The sequence below is a fragment of the Charadrius vociferus genome, unplaced genomic scaffold (genome assembly GCF_000708025.1).
Source record: "Charadrius vociferus isolate BGI_N301 unplaced genomic scaffold, ASM70802v2 scaffold110, whole genome shotgun sequence".
Lineage (NCBI taxonomy): Eukaryota > Metazoa > Chordata > Aves > Charadriiformes > Charadriidae > Charadrius > Charadrius vociferus.
The window spans coordinates 1,620,005-1,641,183 of record NW_009646761.1 but is presented as its reverse complement, the minus strand read 5'-3'; the positions used below and the strand labels follow the sequence as shown (position 1 = coordinate 1,641,183).

At 41.6% G+C, this 21,179-nt stretch overlaps 1 protein-coding gene across 8 annotated transcripts in view; it reads right to left on the bottom strand.

Annotated features, from left to right (window-relative positions):
* Positions 1-21,179, bottom strand: part of MBNL2 (muscleblind-like splicing regulator 2) — a 74,178-nt gene that overhangs the window by 29,295 nt on the left and 23,704 nt on the right. For 5 of the 8 annotated variants that reach the window (XM_009891668.1, XM_009891684.1, XM_009891700.1 and 2 more), the window contains exons 2-4: positions 7,158-7,322; positions 3,915-4,115; positions 2,469-2,732 (exon numbers count right to left, since the gene is read on the bottom strand). In XM_009891668.1, the coding sequence (XP_009889970.1) occupies positions 2,469-2,732; positions 3,915-4,115; positions 7,158-7,322 (630 nt within the window). The remainder of the gene's footprint in view (positions 1-2,468; positions 2,733-3,914; positions 4,116-7,157; positions 7,323-21,179) is intronic. The other 3 variants (XM_009891715.1, XM_009891723.1, XM_009891708.1) reach the window with 2 other exon arrangements.

Genomic DNA, 21,179 nt, shown 5'->3' with positions numbered 1-21,179 from the left:
CAAGGTCAGGTTGGACGGGGCTCTGAGCAACCTGATCTCATTGAAGATGTCCCTGCTCGTTGCGGGAAGATGGACTGGATGACCTTTAAATGTTCCTTCCAACCCAAACTATTCTATGATTCTATAAGGTTTGCCTACAGTGCTGTAACCCTATCCACAATGCTCATCTAGAAGAGCACTCTCTGGACCAGAGCAATGCAGCCAGCTCCCCAGCCAGGAGGGAAAACCTCTTGGACAGAATTTCAACCTGGGAGCAAGCTGCAAGTAAATCCTAAAAGTAAGCATTTGCATTTCTGCCTACTTTTGCTCTCTAGATCCAACTGAATATCCTTGGTCATTCTTGGGTGGCCTTGCAGGCATGTGACTTTTCTACCACTTTTTTGTTGTTATTGAAATTCCAGTGATTTTTCATTCATTCTATCTGATTGTTTCAAATATATATTAAACAAAAAATAGTTGGACTGTAAGGAATATTTTCTGTTTGGTAGTCTAAATATGCCATTTAAATATTTTGTACATATTTTTCTGCAAAAAGTTACCCTAAATTACAGGTCCCTGACTACTTCTCCAGTGACATTAGACTACTAACCATGTCAATTCTGTGTTTCCAAAGATGCTTCATCTTGCTTTGAGGCTAATGTAATTCCAATTACGGCTTATTTAAAATCACAGGATATACATCCAACCATTACTGAAGCACAAAAAAATTAATCCCCTCATCTCTCTCCTTTCTTCTTTAGTATATTGCCTAGAAATATTACATTCTCTAAATAGACAATAAATACTGCACAATAGAAGCTAACTAGAATAAAAAACTCAATCTCCTTTGCTTTAATTTCTGGATGGTATTAAATTTCTGCAAGCATAGGAAAGTTTAACTAAAAATCACCCAGTTTGAAACAGAGACTGGGGATACTATAACAGAAAGAATATTAAAACTTAAGAAATGTTCTTCTGTTTGGAAGTTTACTTTCTTGCATAACTTACCCTTTGTCCCTCAAAAAGTCTGGTCTTTGCTAATTTGCTAAATACAATGGCTTGGGGTAGTTATATACTGTAGTGTATTGTGTTTCTGGTAGGCTTTTTACCCAGAGAATAACTGTATTGTCTATAACTATTGTATGCACTGCCCACAAGTCCACAAACCACATCTGCTTAATTATTCGTCCACTGCCAGCAATGAGGACAACAATTCTTTGATTTGCAGCCAGCAATTTTGCCTCCCAAGTCAGATCCTGCATGCTCAATTTATTTAACTTTATCAATACCACTCTATTTATATTTATCAGCTTTCCTGGTAGCAACAGTAAGAGAGATCCAATACTGGTAAATGGATGCACTGGCTTGTCTGAACAGTTTTCAGTAACTGAAAATAGTTTTCAGTATCTAAAAATAGAAAGCCCTCCATCTCTTTTCTTCTGACTATAGTTACTACGCTTTTTCTTGAAGATTCCTATTTTAGTTAACTACTTTTAAACTCTGTTTTTCTAATTGAAAAATCGTATCACAGAGAGATTCGAGTAACTTGCCCATGACAGTGGGAGAGGCAAGAAAAGTCTCTAGGCATGATATTCACCTAACCAAAGTTCAAAAAGATACAGTCAACACTTATTAGTCAGCAGGGATAGACATGTATGTAGAGAGGGCAGTTCCTTCTCATCCCCGGACAGGCACTAGTGGTAGATCAGATGAATGTGCTGGTTTTTCTCCACTACATCTAAAGCGAGACCAAGGCGGCTAGGCTAGGTGCAGCTTTCTAACTGTCTGACATCTAAGGTGGGGTGAGTTGAACACTAATACAGGTTTCTTTTCTACTACCCATCTCTGAGGCAAAAGCTCTCTCTTTGCTTTTCTTCCTTTTCTTCCAAATTTCCACATGTATATCTGTCACCAAAGAGCTAAAACAGCATATGTGCCCCTGTTTTCCAGGGGACATCAAAGCTTATCAGTTTTGTTTCTGTTTGGAAATATTAGGGCCAAATTTAATATATAATCAAGGCAGAGAACAGAAGTGGTATAGAGTGTCATTTGCTTCACTGTCTCAGATAGAAACACAGCATTAAAATAAGGGCATAAAGAAAAAAGTGCTTCCTCCCATCAAGCAATAGTAATAAATTTTTAAAATTCTTATTTTTTTTACCAAAAAAAAGAAGAAAAAAAAAGAGGCAAAAGACAAAAGAAGGTATAAGCAAACAGCATTAAATTGAAGCAAAATAGGCATCAAAGAGCTTCTGTCAAAAAAAGGCAGCCATATATGCATTAAAATAAGGGCATAAAGAAAAAAGTGCTTCCTCCCATCAAGCAATAGTAATAAATTTTTAAAATTCTTATTTTTTTTACCAAAAAAAAGAAGAAAAAAAAAGAGGCAAAAGACAAAAGAAGGTATAAGCAAACAGCATTAAATTGAAGCAAAATAGGCATCAAAGAGCTTCTGTCAAAAAAAGGCAGCCATATATGCCAGCACTTACCATCACAGCAGCAGCTGCCGCAGCTGCCTGGGCTGCCACCGCAGCCTGGTTGGCTTGGTGTTGTGCCGCTTTGATTTTGGCCTGCAAATGTGCAGGAGGGTGAAAATACTTGCATTTCTCCCTCATGCAACGACCTTTTATGTAATCCATACACACGGTTACGGTGTTGTCGTTTGTGTCAATCATTGTGCTGTCTGCCGGATGCGCAAAGCGGCAATCAGTCTCTCCACGCGCACAGTTTCCCCGCTGGAACTCCCTGCACACCTACGTGCAAAACAACACCCGTTGCAGAGGAAGAGCTCGGCGCAACACGGAAGGGCAGGGAAGAGCCCCGCGCCCCCAAAAGACAGACCTGCCCCCTTCCCCAGTCAGTTCAAGTTTTTCAGCGAATTCAATTTAATAAACCCCTCATCATCTTCTGGGAGAAGGAAATGCATCTATTTTACCCTTATGCGCTTGGCTCCTCAGGCAGCTCTGCGGTATGGCGGCTAAATGAACCTGACATGCAACAGAAGCATTCCCAAATGCCCTTCCTTTTCCCTGTCTAGAAAAAATCTGGCAAGAATACTTACTGAAGTAACCGCCCCGGCAAAACTAGCTGGGAATCCCAAAATATTCAGGCCCTTTCTGACTACACTTCATATTCTTGCAGCTCCACTGGTAGGGAAGGAGTTCCTCTCGCTGGGACCCAGGGAAGATATCCATCAGATGCACTGTATTTTTTATGGACTCCACAAACAAAATGGAGAGCCTCCTTAAAAATAATTTTCAAAACCAGGCAGAATGAACACACTGATTTTCCTAAGAAATGGGCTCTAGACACTACTGCTTGCTTGCTTTGGGAAAGCACATTAATTTCTGCAAGAGCTGTTTGGCCTTCTCGTGCACTTGGATCACAGATTCCACTGAACCCCACCACGCAGAGATCCATCAACGCCAGGCAGGTTCTGCACATAGCTGGGGGCTTGCCCCTTCAGCCTCCTCCAGGGTTGGGAACATCTGACATCTCCATTTGTAGCTCAAGGCTGAAGGGCTATACAATTTCCCTAATATCGATGCATAAGGCTATAAAATTCCCCTAATATCAGTGCATGAAAACCGGGACAGCATTAATATTGCAATAAAAATGTGCTTGTTAGATATTCCATCAAGGCATACCTTTACAGGCATGTATACTTGAGGTATTTTGGAGGAGATGAACTTTATGAAAGATGAAAATTCATGCTGATGTCTTTGTATTAAATTTGAGAAAGCGCTCTACCTTAAAAATAACAGTGTTTAATTACCACTGGCTGCAAGTGTAGAAACCCGGCCTGGTTACAAGGCCTTTATTTGTAGCAACTAAATTTAAGCATCGTTTCTGAAACAATAGAGTTTTTCCCTCCAGGATCTTTCACACGGCCTAACAGAGGATTGCATTTCTAGTCATGGTGGTGTCTACAGTACCTCCAGTTTATCAGTCCTGAGGAGTTTCTGGGTAGCAGTTGAACCGGGGACTGAAACCGGTGGACTTCCAGGAACAATGACAGGCGGCGTGGGTAGGATCTCAGTCGGGACTAAGCCAACTCCCGGTGTTACTGGCGTAAGGTAAGGAGCAAAGCTAATAGCCGTGTTCGTTCCTATTGTGGGACCCACTGGAAACGTGGGCTGCAAAATGAAAACACAGACCAAGATGAAAAAAAACCAGCCCCTTAATCAAGAGCTTATTAGTTGTCTTTTGCGTGTTCTTTCTGGCACCGATTCATTTTCTTAATCAAAAAAATGTCCAACAGCTGGCAAAACACACAGCATACTCTCTTCTTTTAATCACGTAACACATTCCAGAGGCATACTAAGAACCGTACTTTGTAGCTCTATTATTGGAAAAGAGGCTGCCGATACAAAGGTAGTCGTACTTTGAACCTGAATCTCTGTGGAGGTCCAGCTTACATTGCAGGCTTATTTACACATCTAATAGTAGAAATAACATAGACTTTATTGCTTTTTCTCAATACCTGTTTTCCCAAGGAAAACAGGCTATTTTTCAAAGTACCAGATTTCATGGGTGAAGCGTTATTAACTATATTAAAGCCATATTTCTAATAAGAGTACATATAATGAGCTCTTTGGCATGTAACTTCCATCTGTTTGCATGCTGTATTTTGCCACCTCCTGAAATTCTATGTTACTTACTATGGCTCACACATCGAAAAACCTCACCTTTGCGAATGTTTGTGTGCTCAGCTGTCACCAGTGGCAAGCAGAATAAATATTATAATCTCAGCTGGACACAATATTTAGAAAGAGATTATTCAGGCTTAGCTAGAGTTCATCTTACAAAAAAAATTTGATTGGAAGGAATGATACGGGTCTAAAAATCTGTTTCATGCCTTCCTACAGCGAGTCAGTGAAGTCATGACCAGAAGAAAGAGCACTTCTGTGATGCTAAAATGCAGCCCTACCAAGGCAGAATGGCGGGTTTGTTCCCACCAGCTCCATGGGGGATGGAGGCAGAACATCATCATGGTCAGACCACGGTCAGACCTGGGAAGTGCTTTAGTTCTGCAGAGCTGACGTTTACCCCAGAGAGTGAAGCTATAATTATAAATGAGGAAAAACCATGCAGAAAAACAGGACACATCTCAGAGTAGCTTTGTCAGAAATTAAATTCCCAAATAAGCCAGCAGCTAGAAATGAACCACGCAACAGCAGAAAACTAAGGAAACACTTAAAAACACTTAACGAAGGAGTGTCTTTGTCATCAAGGTGGCCTGCACAGCCTCTGTTGGAGAAGGGAAGCCAGCCATGCATGGTGTGTAGAAAATAAGCAAGAGAAAGCATAGGAGCTAGAAAGTTTATTTCTGTCTAGGGCGGGTGGGGGTGGTTGGGGTTTTTTGTGTCTTTGGAGCCAATTACCAAATTATAAATGACTGTTAGTACCAAGAAGATGCTTTGAGGAGCAGATTAGCGAAGATACCCAGCTGTATAGAAATGGCATCTACCTGCCCTAAAGAGTTAAAAAGTTAATAATGCTCTGTTTTTATCAGAGATCAAAATGATTGATATCAAACAGCCCAGTTTTTAAGTCAAGTGCTAGCTAAATTCTTTAGAGCATAATAATGTACGTTTACATGAAACAACAGTTCAGCTATGTTGGGGACAATATGCATTATGTAAAATATAAATTACAGCTTTGTATCAGATATAATTTTAAGAATAACTCCACTTGTCAAATGACTTCTATGGAATTTTCTTTCACTTTTTATCCATTTGGTCAAGGCTGAATCATTTTAATCTGGGAATTTATGAGAGACAGAGAAATAAAACCCGGCACTTTTATCACAGCAATCAGTACAGAAGGCATTACGTCAATGAAATTGTAAAGTTCAAATGATGAAACGGGTGAGTAGAAAAAAGTATAATTTTGCTGCTTCGATTTTTCTCATAATACTTAGAAGTAGAATCTTCAGTAAAACACAAGGAAATATCAAAACACATTATGCCAATATACCAAGATAAATTTTGGTGAATGTCTACCAGAAATTCAGGGACTCCTGACACCCAATTTTTGTTCATGCCTTCCCTCCTTACAGCAGATGCTTCAAGTGTAAAAACACATTTGAAAAAAGCGTGTGGGGTGAGTGTCCTGTGACCAAACACAGATAGCTTCCTCTGAGATGCTTATACTTGGCTCCTGTTATAGCCCGTGGAAAGACAAAGGCACTTAAAAAAACAAATCATCTAATCCGAATGCAGACATCTGAAACAAGCCAAGTGAATGGTAATTTGAAGTGCCTATTTCTTTTGATAAACTATAAATGGACCCAGGAAGCCCAGCACAGAAGTTGATGCCAACACTCCAGATGCCTCAAGTTAGAGAAAGAAATCCCACTCCAGCGGGATGCCTTACGCTAGGCATTCGGCTTGAGAAAACATCATTAGCAGCCATGTGTGAAAAGTTTAATTCTGATTACTTGCCTTATCACACTTTGGAAGTTTGGTAAAATGAGAAGCTCAACTGCAAAGGCAGCCCAGAGCAGCTGATCATTTAAATGTACCTCCAAAGATGCTGCTCATGTGTGCAAGACTCTAGTTTTATGTCACCTTCTCATTTGAAGTGTCCCAGGCATCATACACATTACCTTAAGATAAAATGCTGAGTTTGTAAAGTACATGCACCAGCATTTCTCTGTCTTATTCTGGGGTACTTCAGACTTCAAGAGAGTAAGAAAGTGCTACCCAGAATGATATTAACCTTTGTTCCTGGTATCGGGATTAAATACTACTAAAAGCCACTCAAACCCATAGACTCTTGAGAGGGGAACTTTGCATTCCTACTTAAATAGCTTACTAGCAAATTATTATTATTGTACAAATTTTCACCTTCAGAAGGATTATAGGTAAAAACCTTGCAAATCTAGACAAAACCTGGCATGAACTGAATGCAGAGGAAAAAAAAACCAAACACTAAAGAGAACGATAAGAAAGCAAATTATTCTGGGATAAAAAAATATGTCAAATCTACAGCAACACTCCATTATATCTTCAAATGCAAATATAAATGAACATATTTCTAGCACCTCAGCAATTCCTTAAGTCAAAAGATGGGGACTATTTTTATTGATACTAGTTTAGAGAACTTTTGCAGGTCAACATAGTCTTCTAGTTCAACTTTACTTACCAATAACACCATCAGAGAAATATACTTACCACTGGCTGTAGCGGTGTCCCTGGAAACATGAACTGCATTTGCTGGGCAAGCATCGCTGCTGCAGTTTTTTGTTGGATTAAGTTGTTCCTGCCATTGATTTCCAGTTGAGTTTTTAAGTGTGTTGGTGGATGAAGGTACTTGCAGTTCTCCCTCGTACAACGACCCTGGAAAAAGAAGTCACACTAATTGGTCTACTGCTTTTGATGATAGCTTAATGCCTTTGAGCAAAATATTACACCATAAACTAAGCAAGAACTACTGAAATACAGGGTGTTTCCTGGGAACTATGTAGCAGGCTGGGAGGAGCTGATGGCCTTGAGCTCTGCCTCAGCCCACTACCTCTGATTGATCATTAAGGCTATTAGCCACAAAAAAAAACCACAGAGAAAGACTTTGAAACAGCATTTTCATTGTTAAGTACAGATCACTGCTATACGATTACAACGCTGAGTATTATCCAGACTGCCTGAACTGCCTCTCACGGTATCTTGGCTAGAGTAGCTGGTGTTACCATAACATAAATGTTTTTACAAATGACATTACATTATGAATAACACATTTAAGTCTTCTTTAAGAGAAATGCAGCTTTAAAGCACATTATATTAAAAAATAATTGCGTGTTCATGGTGGTAAGGACCTAAAGTGGCCACTCTCTGCTTGCGTTCTCTCATATGTTCACCCTTATTCCAGTTCACTGCCTTCTGGCCTCCTGTTTTTATTACATCAGCACAACTTTGAACTATTTCCATTCAAGTATAAAAGAACAGAAGTCAAGCTGGTACTTTCACAGCCTAAATTTAGAAGCAGTGGACGGAGCTAAATCTGAAGGTACACAGCAAAAGGAGAGCTCCCAATCAACTTGAAAGCAGGAATTTTTAGACGGTTACGAGACAACAAGAAACAATAAAAACATGGGTGGTCAGTCACCTCTGAGGTGGCCTGTGTCGAGGTGGACATGGAGCACACCTCTACAAGCCGTGAACGCTGACCAAAAGGTAGGTAGAGCAGCATTAGACACGCTAATACGTTTTCCCCTAGAAAGGGAAATCCTGGGTGCACCAGCAGGTTGTGCAGCTGTAGGGCAGGATGCGCTGAGATCAGAAGCTCCTCGATGACACAGCTCACAGTCACAAAATTTTAAGAGCTGTGACTAGAGGACCCAGAACATTAGTCAAATTGCGTATGACACACCCAACTTGTAGAAGGTAAGTTTCCAAACAGATGTTTTTAAAAAGTGCTTTTTAAACTTTCCATTCACTGGTATAAGGGCTTTACAATCTGCAGCCAAGCAGGAATATCCTCCCATAGCCAAGAAAACATTAAGGTCCCTATGCAAGAACATCACACGGTACACACGTACACTGACTCTGTGTATGCATACACACACGCACTCTGCTACAAAACCTTCAATATCCTTTGAATGTCCCAGACCAACAGTGTTAATGTTATACTTGTTACTCAAGACACCGAAACACTGCTGATTCTGCCTCTAATATGCTATAAGGATGTAACAGCTACCTACACAGGACTGAGTTAAACATGTCCAGGAAGGTCCTCCTGCACCAAGGCCGATGGGAATGCAAACAGCTATTTCCACACTATTAAACTTTTGAGATCGGCCCTTTCCTGAACTGCGCCTGGCCACAGTTTGGGAGTATGCTAAATGGGAGAGGCCAGAACAGTTCAGGAAAGCTAAAAACTTAAGAAAAAAAACTGGTCTCAACAGTCAGGAACACTTCTTGGTGGTGTTTTAACCTGTTAGTGTAGATGCAGCCATTTTCAGGACATCATGCCTTCCTTCTGACTTCTGTTGTGCAAGTCACTAATGCTGTCTGGTTTAATGAAGTACACAAAAGGAACAGCTGTTCCAGCTGTTGTCTTCTGGCATGAGCAGAACCACAAATAGTCAAGATTTCACGGACACAGAAGAAGGCTGGCTCTTCCATTCGGGGGGGGAAACAAGGCCATCACCTTCATAATGTTAAATTGGAGCATGCTCAGCGCAGGCAACAAGCATACACTTTTGTGTTGGCTGATGAAGCCAACTGATTAAGACAATTATAACTAAGATCTATTTAACCTTAATCTATTTTATATATGAACGGTTCATACAGCAAATCTGAAAATTAAAACAGCAAAATCAAATCAAACTGCTCTCTACCTGATGGAAATATCTACCCATGGAAACAAAAGTGCTCCTCAAATAAGGACTGAGAGCAACTCTAAACCACAGTGGCTTTTGAAGTAACTGAAGCCTGAAGAGTGCCTTCAGCCAACCCTCCACTCTTACCTCTGAAAGCACACAGCTACTATATACCATCTTTTTAAGCTCTGCAAAGCAACCCACAGTGCACAAAAGATTGGTTATTTCAGAAAACATTCCAAAATAATCCAACCATACAAAAATGTACTGTCCTCTCTAAACTTATTCATGTCTGTGCCTCATTTACTATTTTTTTTGAGCTCCTGGTTAGCAATGAACATACTATAAAAGAGCTGTGTGGCTCCATCACACTACTATAGAAAGCGCTGTAAACAGATCAAGCCTTGTTGAAATTAAATGACCCAAAAGAAACCACAGTGGAATGAGCACTGAAAATAGTGACCAGATTAATCCAGCCCTAGCTACCAAAATTAAATAAATTCTGAGGCCAGCTTTCACTTTTTTGACCTACAATGGTTGGGGGAAAATGCCTATAAGCAACTTTTCATTTCTTTTTTAACAAATGTTCCTGTGAACTCCTGATGAGATTAGTTTCAGAGAGGAACTGGACTCCCAACTACCAATCATTGCAAGAAGAAAAATTCAAACTTGTAGTGTCATCTCAGTCAAATGGGACCTGGGATTTTTTTGTTTATTAAAAAGTCAGATATCAAGTCCAACTGAGATGACAGCACATCAACCAAACAGCAGAATGGGCAACTGTACCCAGCATGCAGGGGTGTTCAACACGTTGGTTGGGTCAACATCTACAATAAGAATCTACTTTGGATTCTCGCAAAAACTACTATGCTAGCAGGCCACCTCATAACAAATGCAGAGACAAAACGGTGTGCTTTAACTTTAGGATGCATCAGTACTGAGCCTCTGGAGGCTTGGTTCATCTTAAAAACCACAGCAGTTCAGGAGCTGCTCGACAGACATTCAGTTCTCCCAGCACGTGGCGGCACAAACTCTGTCAGCAGGATGAGGCAGGCAGCAAGGAAAATAATTGTTTCATACAACTTCTAACCTGCTCCCACATATGAGTCAGAGTCCTGAAACTGAGGGCGCAGACAGATTACTCTGAAACCTGCTCCCTAGAAACTCCTGCCACCCGTGAAGTGAAGGTTATCAACAAGCACATCATAAGCTCTTGTGCACTTCCCACACGCATTCAACCCCCTCCCCAAAAAATAACTTCCAATGAGCTGTTTCCTTATCTGCAATGGATAGTAACAACAAACAGTCATCATATTAAATTCCCAAGCACTCTGTTACTCCCCTCATCCTGCAAGGATGGTACCTACCTCTGACCTTCCATTTCTTTGCCTTTGTCCTCTACAACTAGCCTAGCCTAATGGGTAGGGTCACATCTCAGGCGGGTAATGGAAAGTTTTAGCAGAAAAACTACTTTTCTACTGCTAATTATCCAGACCGGGAACATGCTGTGGCTCGCATCAGGGGTGTGCCACAGGCTTCGTTCCAGTAAAGAAGCAGGAGAGGGAAAGGGTGTACCAAGGAACTGGGAACTCCGAGGACTGCAGTGCCTATCCCCCAGGCACAGCAACGAGAGGCTCTGCTTCTCCAGGGACAATGATCATGGGAGCTGCTACCTGAATGGCTTAATATCAAAACCACATCCCTTAACAAGCCATGTCACACCACTGACTTTTTTTTTTAAAAAAAAATCAATAGATTTCCCAATTAAGAAGAATAGGTAGTTTGCCTAAAATTAGTGGCACAGGACAGCCCACAGACTGGAGTGTTTTAAAGAGCTTGGTATGTGCTAAGAATTATAATTTTAAAATAAGCAAAAGGAGGCAAGTGCAGAAGTAACACCCTGTAACTGCATATTAAAATACTAAGAACTCATTTCCTGTCTACAAGTTGCACCACCGCATCTCTGTCTTGAATATTTTATAAATTCACAGCTTTCTTCAGTATTTCACTATTGCTTTAATAGTAACAACAATAATAATAATTCATCCAGGCCCATGCTGGGAATTGCTTATGCATAATAATGAGATAGTTTTTACTTACTAAAATTGCCTTTACCGCTCATAAAAATAAGATGTTTGAAGTTAAAAAGGGGAGGGGGGCAAAACAATGTTTCTTTTATCTCTTAAGCCAAGAATCAACTAATGCACCCACAACCATTTCGTTCAGGTATTGAATTCTGCTTTTAAGATGGGGGTCAATACATATTCTTAGTATTCTTATCATAAAAGTCCCACTAGTAAATGTAACAGCCCCAATCTATACAGTCAATCCAAAACTGCTGTAAGACACTTTTCTGCAGCCCAATGTGAGGTTTTTTTCTAGCAAAAGGAGAAGCTAATTCAGGTTGGAAGGGATCTCGAGAGATCCCCAGTCCAACCTGCTCAGAGCAGGGTCAGCTCTCTGAGCAATCTGATCTACTGCTTGACTGTCCTCACAATGAAGATGATTTTCCTTTTATTCAGTTTGAACCTGTCTAATTTTGGCTTATGCCAGCTGCCTCACATCCTCCCACCATGCACAGCTGTGAGGCGCTGGGCTGCAGCTTTGGACAACATCCTTGTCCTTGAAGGTTGATCATACAGGAGGAGCATCACCATGCAACGTCATCCTCTTGCCTTCTGTTAGCGTGCCTGTCTCAGGTTTGAACCCTGAGGGATACACGTTAGGTTTTTTAAACCATACAAGCTAAATTAAGACTCCCTCTATGCTTATCTCATATTTTGGGAAGGCAGCAGCCATGGCTACCTGCCTTCCTGTCAAAGCAGCAATGTTACCTATCATCAAACCAATCAAATTATTTATATTTTCCTTAAATAGTTGAAATGGGGAAGTCCAGCTTGAAGCTGAGCATACACACCCAACATTAATTGAGGCAATTTACTGATACTATTAGTGGGAAATAATGGAGCCTGCCTCCTCGACCTCACATCATAGCCTAATATCTGACCTGGAACACTCCGTCACCTTTAAAAGACAGGTTATCTGAGGAGGAACAGAAACAGGGCAGCCTGCTTCCTTGCAGACATCTGCCCCTTGTTCCTAACCCCTCTTCCCAGGGTATTTCCAGTTCCCCCCACCCACCCCTGTTCTCTCTAAACTCCCAGCTTCCTCCCGTACCCACCTCCCTCCTTCCTCCTCCCCCAGAAGACCCTCCCACCTCTCCTAACTATAGACCAGGAAACAACTCGCATGATAAATATAACTCGCTCAAGCCGTGCGTGTCCTGAAGGGCCAGCCAAAATGTGCACGCGGCTGGCAGGCCACGCTCGGGAGCGGGTCAGTGCACGCTCTAGCCTTTTCCTTAACAGGGTAGTCGTTTGGATCCCTCTCTTCTACCCAGACACTGATTTCTGCATAACCAGTAAGAATTTTGAGATCGGTCTTTGAGATGTCTGCTTGTAGCAACTTTGCTTGAAATTGGCCAGGGTGATCAAAATTTACTAGGGTGCAAGGATAATGCTGGCAAAAATATGGATAGTGCAATTATGCAAAAGGTGTTTCCTTATGAAAAAAAGCTAAAATGTAACAAATGCAGATGAAACTGTATGATGTCCCAGGATAAAATATGCAGTCTTATGGGGGGGGAAAAAAATATGTATGACTTCCAAGACATGAATGGTTTTAGAAAGCTTCTGAGCAACTGGTTCTACAAGGGCAAGAAGATTTTCTGGTTTCCAGCTAGACGCTCTGAGATCCAAACATTTGCTGGAGTTAGAAAAGACACACCAAAAAATATATTTTTTTTAAAAAAAGTAATAAACACCTGATGCCACAGCCACCTCTCTTACTGGAAAAAAAAATATGCATTTTTCTGTATCATGCAGCTTCAGCAAACTTGCACTTGCTTGTAAAGATCAGACCACATTTTAATGAACTTGCCACTGTGGGCATGCTGGTTAGCTAGACATCACCTGCTTAATACTGATATTAGATAGCTGAAGATATTACATACTGTTCAAACCTTGGCAGAGCAAGTGCTCGCACAGGCCACTGTCTGGGGCAGTGGCAGCAGACAGCAAGAACAGCCACAGAGACAGCAGTGTCAGCAGCTGTGGAGGTACCTAAGCCGTAAATACGCCTCTGGAGAGCAGAAACTGTTCCTTCTTCGGGATTCCTCCTCGGCAGCCTGTCAGCAAATTCTGGTTGGGAATGCATGTGGCCTCACCCAATCAATTTAACAATTTCACCATTACATAAATCAGGAACTTCTCAATTCCAATAATCCCGGGCTCCCTGGGGCTAAAAATAGATCCAGTCAATAGGAGGGCAGGGTATTTTGAGATACTTAAGCCTCTGCTCCTGTCTGTAGACAGCCACACTGACTCTACCACCCCAAAACATCCAGTTCAAGTGTTATTTTTCAAATGCAGAAATAACAAAAAGCAAACCCAAAAAGATCTAAAAAAACCACCATGTATTCATATGCAGAGAGGGATGGTTCCTCTTGTTCTACAGGACTTCCATTTATGCCTTTCCCTGTATCTTTTAGTACACGAGAGCTCAAACACCAACAGCACTTTCAACACTCAAGTAAAACCACTAGACTTCAGTTTGGCCTGAGTATTTGCCATCTAGCATCATAATGCAGAAATGCAAATTTCCTGTGCAGGTCTATCTGCTTCCTAACTTCTCTCAGAAAGTAAAAAAAACAACAAAAAACACACCTCCTTTTCACTTGCTGTGAATATGTACCATCTCACACAATCTGTAGGACTACACATGCCTGTAGAGTTAAGCATATGTGCAGGGACTTTGGGGATTTAGTTAAGCCTTAAGAACAACTAGTCATAGATATTTTTTTTTTTTAAATGTAACTTCTCGTTTTATTTTTTCCTTAAGGTATACAAAAAAGCTTCAAACGTTTTTTGAATTTTGCATAATTTCACATCTCAAATATGTTGACTTGCAAATATGCACGCTTATGAAAACACTATTCCCTTAACCTAAGTAAAATCACATCTAATTTTATAGAAAGAAATGGGGATCAGAATAAGATCCCTTATCTTGGAAATGAGACATACTTGAACTATTTGAGAACAAGAAAAATAATTTCAAAAGGACCAAACTGTACTAGTAACAGAAATATTAAGCTTTTGATGGAGAGTTTAAATGCCTCAAACTTCACACGTTGCCATATATCTTACCAGCACAAAGACCTAAGGGAAAAAATGTATTTCAAAAAAACACAAGCATCTCTCATATTACATGTGAAATATTTCAGCTGTTGGATCTGTTTTCCTGGGAAAAAAACACCAAAAGAACCCAAACAAAAACCACCAACAAAAACAACTTGGAAACTTTGCTAAGAAATTAATTCTGTATTTCTAAAGCCACCTTGCAAGTCCGCCCACCGAAGTTAGTGAGTGTGCATACATATTTATACGCACCTACACACTTCCGTTTCAAGAAAAAGTAGAAGGCAAATTCCCTTTCTTAGTTTAAAGTGGAAAAGGAAAATAAGGCAAAAAATACTCAGGTGACTTCAGCTTGATTCAGTTTCCAACAAGCTAAGAAAACCCATTAGCTGCTCTTCTAATGATTTCAATTATTTGTAAGAAACTAGAAGTTGGTAAAATAAAAATGATCATTTTATTCATAAAGTTAGAGAACAAGAACTGCCTGTAGCCGACAGAAAAAATAGAAAAATATTGTAGAAAAATGGAAGTCTTACAAAAAGATGGAATGTCTCAATGATGTAAGAGTTTTAACACTAAAGACTTAATAGGAGATATTTATTTAAATGGAAAAAGACAAAATGTTCTACTGAAGAGCACATTTGCAATGCACAAAGAGCTCCGAGTGTCTCAAGATGCTCTTTCAAACAAATGTTGAGAAGGATGGCTGTAGAGAATGGTTTAATAATTTGCCTTGCAATATCAAGGGAAGTGTACTCAATATTAAATTGCTCAAAAGAGAAAGAACTCAAGCAGATATTGCAGGCGCTAAAAAAAAGACACTTATGAAATTGTAAGTTGTTTGACAAACATCCTTCAGAATTACTCTAACAAATAAGACAAAGAAAATTCAGACAAGGAAACAACAGTTTACACTAAGATAAATTTATTTTATTTCTGTGTTTACTGCCTTGAAAATAATTTGAGAATAATAGGGAAATAAAGATTATTCCTTCCCCAATTACATAGATCCTTCTCTTTTCCCATTTTCCCCCCTCACTGGCACTCAAAATCTCAACCAATTATTTTTATCTTAGCTTCATGTTTGGCAACCAGCATCGATCAGTACATCACAAGCAACTGTGGACAACCCTTGAAATAAATCTTCACCCTAATGCACACAGGCAACTTTCATGGAATAAGAGGCAGCCAACGCATAGTATAGGGGAAGACACCTATGGAACGAACATAAAGAAAGCAGAGGGAAATGTGATCTTGTTTAGTTAAAATTCTTCAAATGTCTGATTTCTGTTACACGGGTGGTGAGACTCTTCCCAGGATGTGAAGTCACCTTGTGCGGGGCTCGAACAAACATAGAGCTACTCCCACGCAAGGACTAGATGCAGCCTGCCATGCGACTCAGGACAGGTGGCAGTGGTAGAGCGGTGATTTAAGCCCTCCGACTCTGCCCGTTCGGAGAAGTTAACGTATTTGCAGATTCCTGCATTATAGAAAAAATGTCTGAAACTTCTATGGAGTCTCACGATACAGCATTACCCACAGTTAACTGATGGCCGGGCAGCTTTAATGCACCCACTCATCACACGGATCGAGTGTTTTCATGGAAGACAGAAGAGAGCTGTGTAAATTGCAGGTGGGACTACAGGGTAACTTAAGGCAACATGGATTTTTTGCTGGTAAACAACATACTCCACCGTTAAGTTTAACTTGACTTAACTGAAAAAGAAGATGGTAAGAGCTTGGAAAGAGGCAATTTTCTTCAACTTTTCTCAATATCTCAAGAGCAGACAAAAATAGCCACTCCAGAAGTAATGCCAGTAAAAGAAGGCAAGTTGTTTGACTGCAGGTCAGCTGGTAAGAGAAAAGGCAACAGTGGTGTAGCAGAACGGCAGAAGACCAAGCGAGAAGACAGGCATGGCATGGCGCCACTTCCTGACAGACCTCTTTCCTCACCTCCTCTACAATTCCCAGAAAAGCCTTCAAGCAGACGTATGTTGACTTTAATGCAAGCTTGCTCATAGGAACAGGACTGAGATTAAATTCCCTTGGTTTGGAAACACCACTTGGTTAGGTAGGCAAAGATAACTGCAGAACTGAGAGTCAAGCCGTGAGACATTTTATTTCTCTCGCGGTGGCCTGTGAAGGAAAGCCACCACATCTCAGCACATGGACTACACCCTCCAACGTCCATACCACACATCCTCCATCATAACCAGGTTAGAAAAAAAAGGGCAAGTAGTGAGGACAGGTCTTTGCTGCTGGGATGCCCGTGTGCCCAAACAGTGAGCAGCCCAGCAAGGACCAGGCAACTGACTTGTATGCTGACAATGGTTGTCAACAACGCAGCGGGAATCTTAACATGGCCTTAGACAAAGCCATAAAATCAGTTATATGGCAGCAAAAAGGGGCATGAAACTTGCCTTGGCAGTGAGGAGCATGGTTGACTGGATGAGGAGATGGGAGGAGAGCACTGTGAAACCAATCAAGTTAGCCTCTTACAGCGAGTCACCTGCCCAAGAGAGCCTTGAGAAGCTGCTTCATTTGAGAGTTGGAGTGAATCAAAAGCAATGTGGAAAAGGCCCATTATTTGGAAGAGTCCCATCATATGGAAAAGGTCATCAGAACAATGTAGTAAGTCCCTTACATACCAAGGGACCCCACTGGTGTGCTATGGAGAAGGGTGGACCTAATGTACTGGAAGCAAGTGACCACCTTGGCCACCGGCATGTCACAGCTCCCAGCTCTTGAGCTGGATGCCCAAGAGCCATGAACTGCTATGGGGGCAAGCTGATCTGCTGTCCACGAGTCCGTCAGCCACTCCTTGTGGGGACACTTTCACCCTGGCCAGGCCACCCTGCACCTGTGTGTGTGCTGAACAACACTCCGAGGCTCCCAGTCCAGCTGGGGGCCTCTTCCCTGCTGGGGATTTCGCACTTTCTTGGCCAATCGCTTTACAAACAAAAGGAAAAAGTAAAGGCTGAGTTAAATACACAAGTTTCCGAGGACACCTTATGCAACCGCAGAGGCGACAAGTACACAGTCTTGTCCCTCTGCAGGGGTGGAGTGTTTACCCGCCCTCAGCGGCAGCGCTGGAACCGCAGCTGCATTATTAATTAATCATCAGCTTCGCTCCCAGGATGAGCCCACGAAGGCTGGAGTCTGACATTGGCTCCCAACTCACTGCAAAGTTGCTAAAAACATATAGAAACTTCTCCATGTTTTAGAAACTCCATGTATTTAGAACTGCATTAAAAAGCACAAATTAAAGAAAAAGCTTCTAAAAACGAAGATATATTTGCATTTCCAAAGCAGAATCACACGTAAAATCCCCTGTACTATCTATAACCGCATGAGAAAAGGCAAACAAATCATTGAGATGAAAAGACACCGTATCACTATGGGACCACCTACAGAGAGCAACCAAGTGCATGCAACCTGAAAAGCAAAAGGTAAGCAGGCACCTTCCCTCAACTTTTCTATACCCAGTCCATGCTCCTCTTCTTCTGGGAACTGGGTTTCGTAACATTGGTGATACGTTTCAGTTTCTATCTTTTCTTGCAGTCCGACACTCCTCAGATTTAGCTCTTCAGAGAATGGGAAAACCAGCACCAGTAGCAAGAGGGGCAGTGAGACCCCTGCCCTGAAGCAGCAGGACATGAGAGTTATAGTGAGAGATACCCACAGAATCAACAAGCTAGATCACCTTAAAAAAAAAAACAGGGGAGAGGAGGGTGGCAAGAGGTCCAGAAATTCAAGCAATAGGAAAGAATGATGCCCCGGCATCCCAGTAACAAAAAAAAAAAACTTTTATTTTTGCTGAAGGGCTCTCTGCCCGCTCCACCCGGTATTAGGAAGCTTCCAGAAGATCTAGCAAAAATAGCAAGAAGTACAAAGCAGTTACATTTATCTCAAATGGTAGCTTACAGAATTAGGCAGCTAAATCACGGTTATGAGAAAAGATAAGACACATTAGGATGTCTTATTACCTTCCTTGAATGCTATATTCATCTAAGTACTAGAATATGTGATTGTGGTCTTGAGAGTGCTTATACCTTCTCAATACTCTGGTGAAGGAGCGGATAATTATTCTCTTCCTTAAGACAGATTCAGCACCAACTAAATAAAACTCTAGGTTAATCTCAAATTAAAATACTGCCTCTAGGTTTTGCAAAGCGTGTATCTGTGACTTTCAGGGGAACACACACACCGGACTCCCTACCATTTCTTACACTGCAATGACATTGTCAGTGTATTCCGATGTCCACGGTACCTGTCTTCATCAATGTCACGAGTAGATGCGGTGATACCAACCTCAATTACATGACCACATCTACTATTTTACACAACTTTCTCTCCCAGACAAATAGGCAGTCGAATGGTGTTTCTTTTAACCCTGACAGTCAGTGGGTAGTAGTACTCTAACGCACGTTCATCTATCTCCTGGCCTGAATGCAAGTTATTCATCTCCTCTTGGGCCTATCCATAGGGCTTGCTCTATAGGATCACATTAGGAACGGCTCTGTTAAAATTATTAATGGATTTCTCTGTCATCTTGTGAGACCAGATATCATTACTCCCACTCTACGCAGAATAAATTGAGACCAAATACGGTTAAAGAGCTGAGAAGTGCCTGCAGGTTTTGGATGCAGATCTCTGCCCTCCTCCCACTTTGCCGCTGCCTCTGCATGGCACATGCAGGTATTCCAGTAGACTCCTATTGCTCTTGGGTTTTGGGAGTTCAACCACCTAAGGGCTAGTGGTGAAGATGCCAGTTTTGGGGACTCACTCACTGATCTCCAGAGCAGCAGTGAACATCTGACCAGGAGGCCACCTCCTGCCAGCTCTGCCACTGCCTGCCTCACTTGCTGCACCAGCACCCTTTGGATGGAGACCTGCCCCACTCCACATGCTATCCCCTCTCCCGAAAGCTGTCTGTGACATTCACCCACCGAGGCAGAGGAAAATACAAGGCTGGAAGGCAGTGCACACTAAGGTTACCTGGACAGCATGCCTCCAACACATCTTCCTCAACTCTTGACTTTTACCCAGTTCACCTGGGCAAGCTCCCACCTTGTCCCCACTCTCCTCTCCCTCTGCCTTTCCTCACCTTCAGCATCGCCTCTTCCCCACTCCCGGTACCAGCACGTGACACCAGACGGACCAAACGCAGAGCATGCTGTGCTCGGTCCTTGGTCTGAAGCCAGCTCAGCGCGTACAGAGCCTGTCTGATCTGCACACCAGCCCGCACACGGCCTCTGCTAGGCATGCATAAATGGCAAGTTTTCACACTTACAAAATGACCAAATTTGGTTGAAATTTCACAAAAATAGCATAAGGCAAATCACTGATATCAGAGCGAACCTTCTGGTATTAGATCTCAAGGTTCAGCTGTAAACAATGAGAAATCAAGTTCATTATTGAACCAGTTTTAAGAAACGCTTAAGAAGGAAAAACAAGGTATTTGTGTCTCGGCTGTTTCTCAAAAATGGTTGCAGTGTTTCACCAAAACTTTAAATAAACACTCTGAGTCAGTCACTCATATGTTTCAGCACAGATAATTGCATTTTTGAGAGACTTACAAACCACAGAAAAGGAGGATATTATTTGGAAAGCGGTGGGCAAGATTAAATCCAGGTGATGAAGATGGCACACTGTTGGTAATAAAACACTCATGCATGCCTCATCAACACACCCGACCAAAAGCTAATGATCATAGGAACTGTAAGCACTTACGGAGAAATAAAAGTATTTAAACACAACAACAGTAAACAAAACTTTCACTAACATGTTAAAAATGAAATCTGCTGGACCATTTGTCCAGAAATACTTTAACGCAAGTAGTCATTACACATCCCAGCTGAGGCACTCCACAGACAGAATAAAGAGTTACCAAACGGCATTTTGGAGAATACAATGCCTATAAGCATATAAATGTCATTTCAAGGCAAACTCTTTGTTATATTTCAAATTGCATCGAAAGGGACTGTGTACTAGTGTAGCAAGTCTTTCTAGTGTCACAGCAAAGCCCTGATGATCTATGCAGAAAGAAAAAAAAGTCACAACCATTTGACCTGAACAAGGACCTCTTCTCTGATTTGTTTTCTTGAGAATTTTGAAGACAATACCTTCCCACCCTAACTCTTAGCAGGTAAAAAAAGTTCTTCAAGTATTGACAGGCTATTACAAGATCTACTATAAAATGTGCAAGCCAACTTGGATAAAGGAACCACCTTTGTGACTTGTTCTGCCTTCCCCTTAAATTTTCTACAGGAGACAAGCAGGCTCCCCTGCAACAGTGACAAACTGACTGCTTTCAGTGTCTATCTCCTGAAAGCCTTCACAGGTTTGGCACCACTCTCATCTGTTTCTCAGGAGAAACTAACACAGGGTCCGAAATACGGTTCTCCAAACAGGAACCAAAGGACCACATAATTTATGACTTTCCTTTGTGGCTAAAGTGTTTTCACTGCCTGTACCTTATCTGAACAGCAGTCACAAGACGGTGATTCCCATCAAACATCTTTTTGTCAAATGCTTCCCTTTGTTTGGGTGCCAAGGAGGAAGAGGCAGGATGCGGTCAGAAGCCAAGGGCACAGCCAAGGCTTCCATCATTTCTCTTTATGCCAAAGTGGCAACAACAACAAAGTGAGAAGCTCTTGGTGAAGATTACACCACCTGCGGCT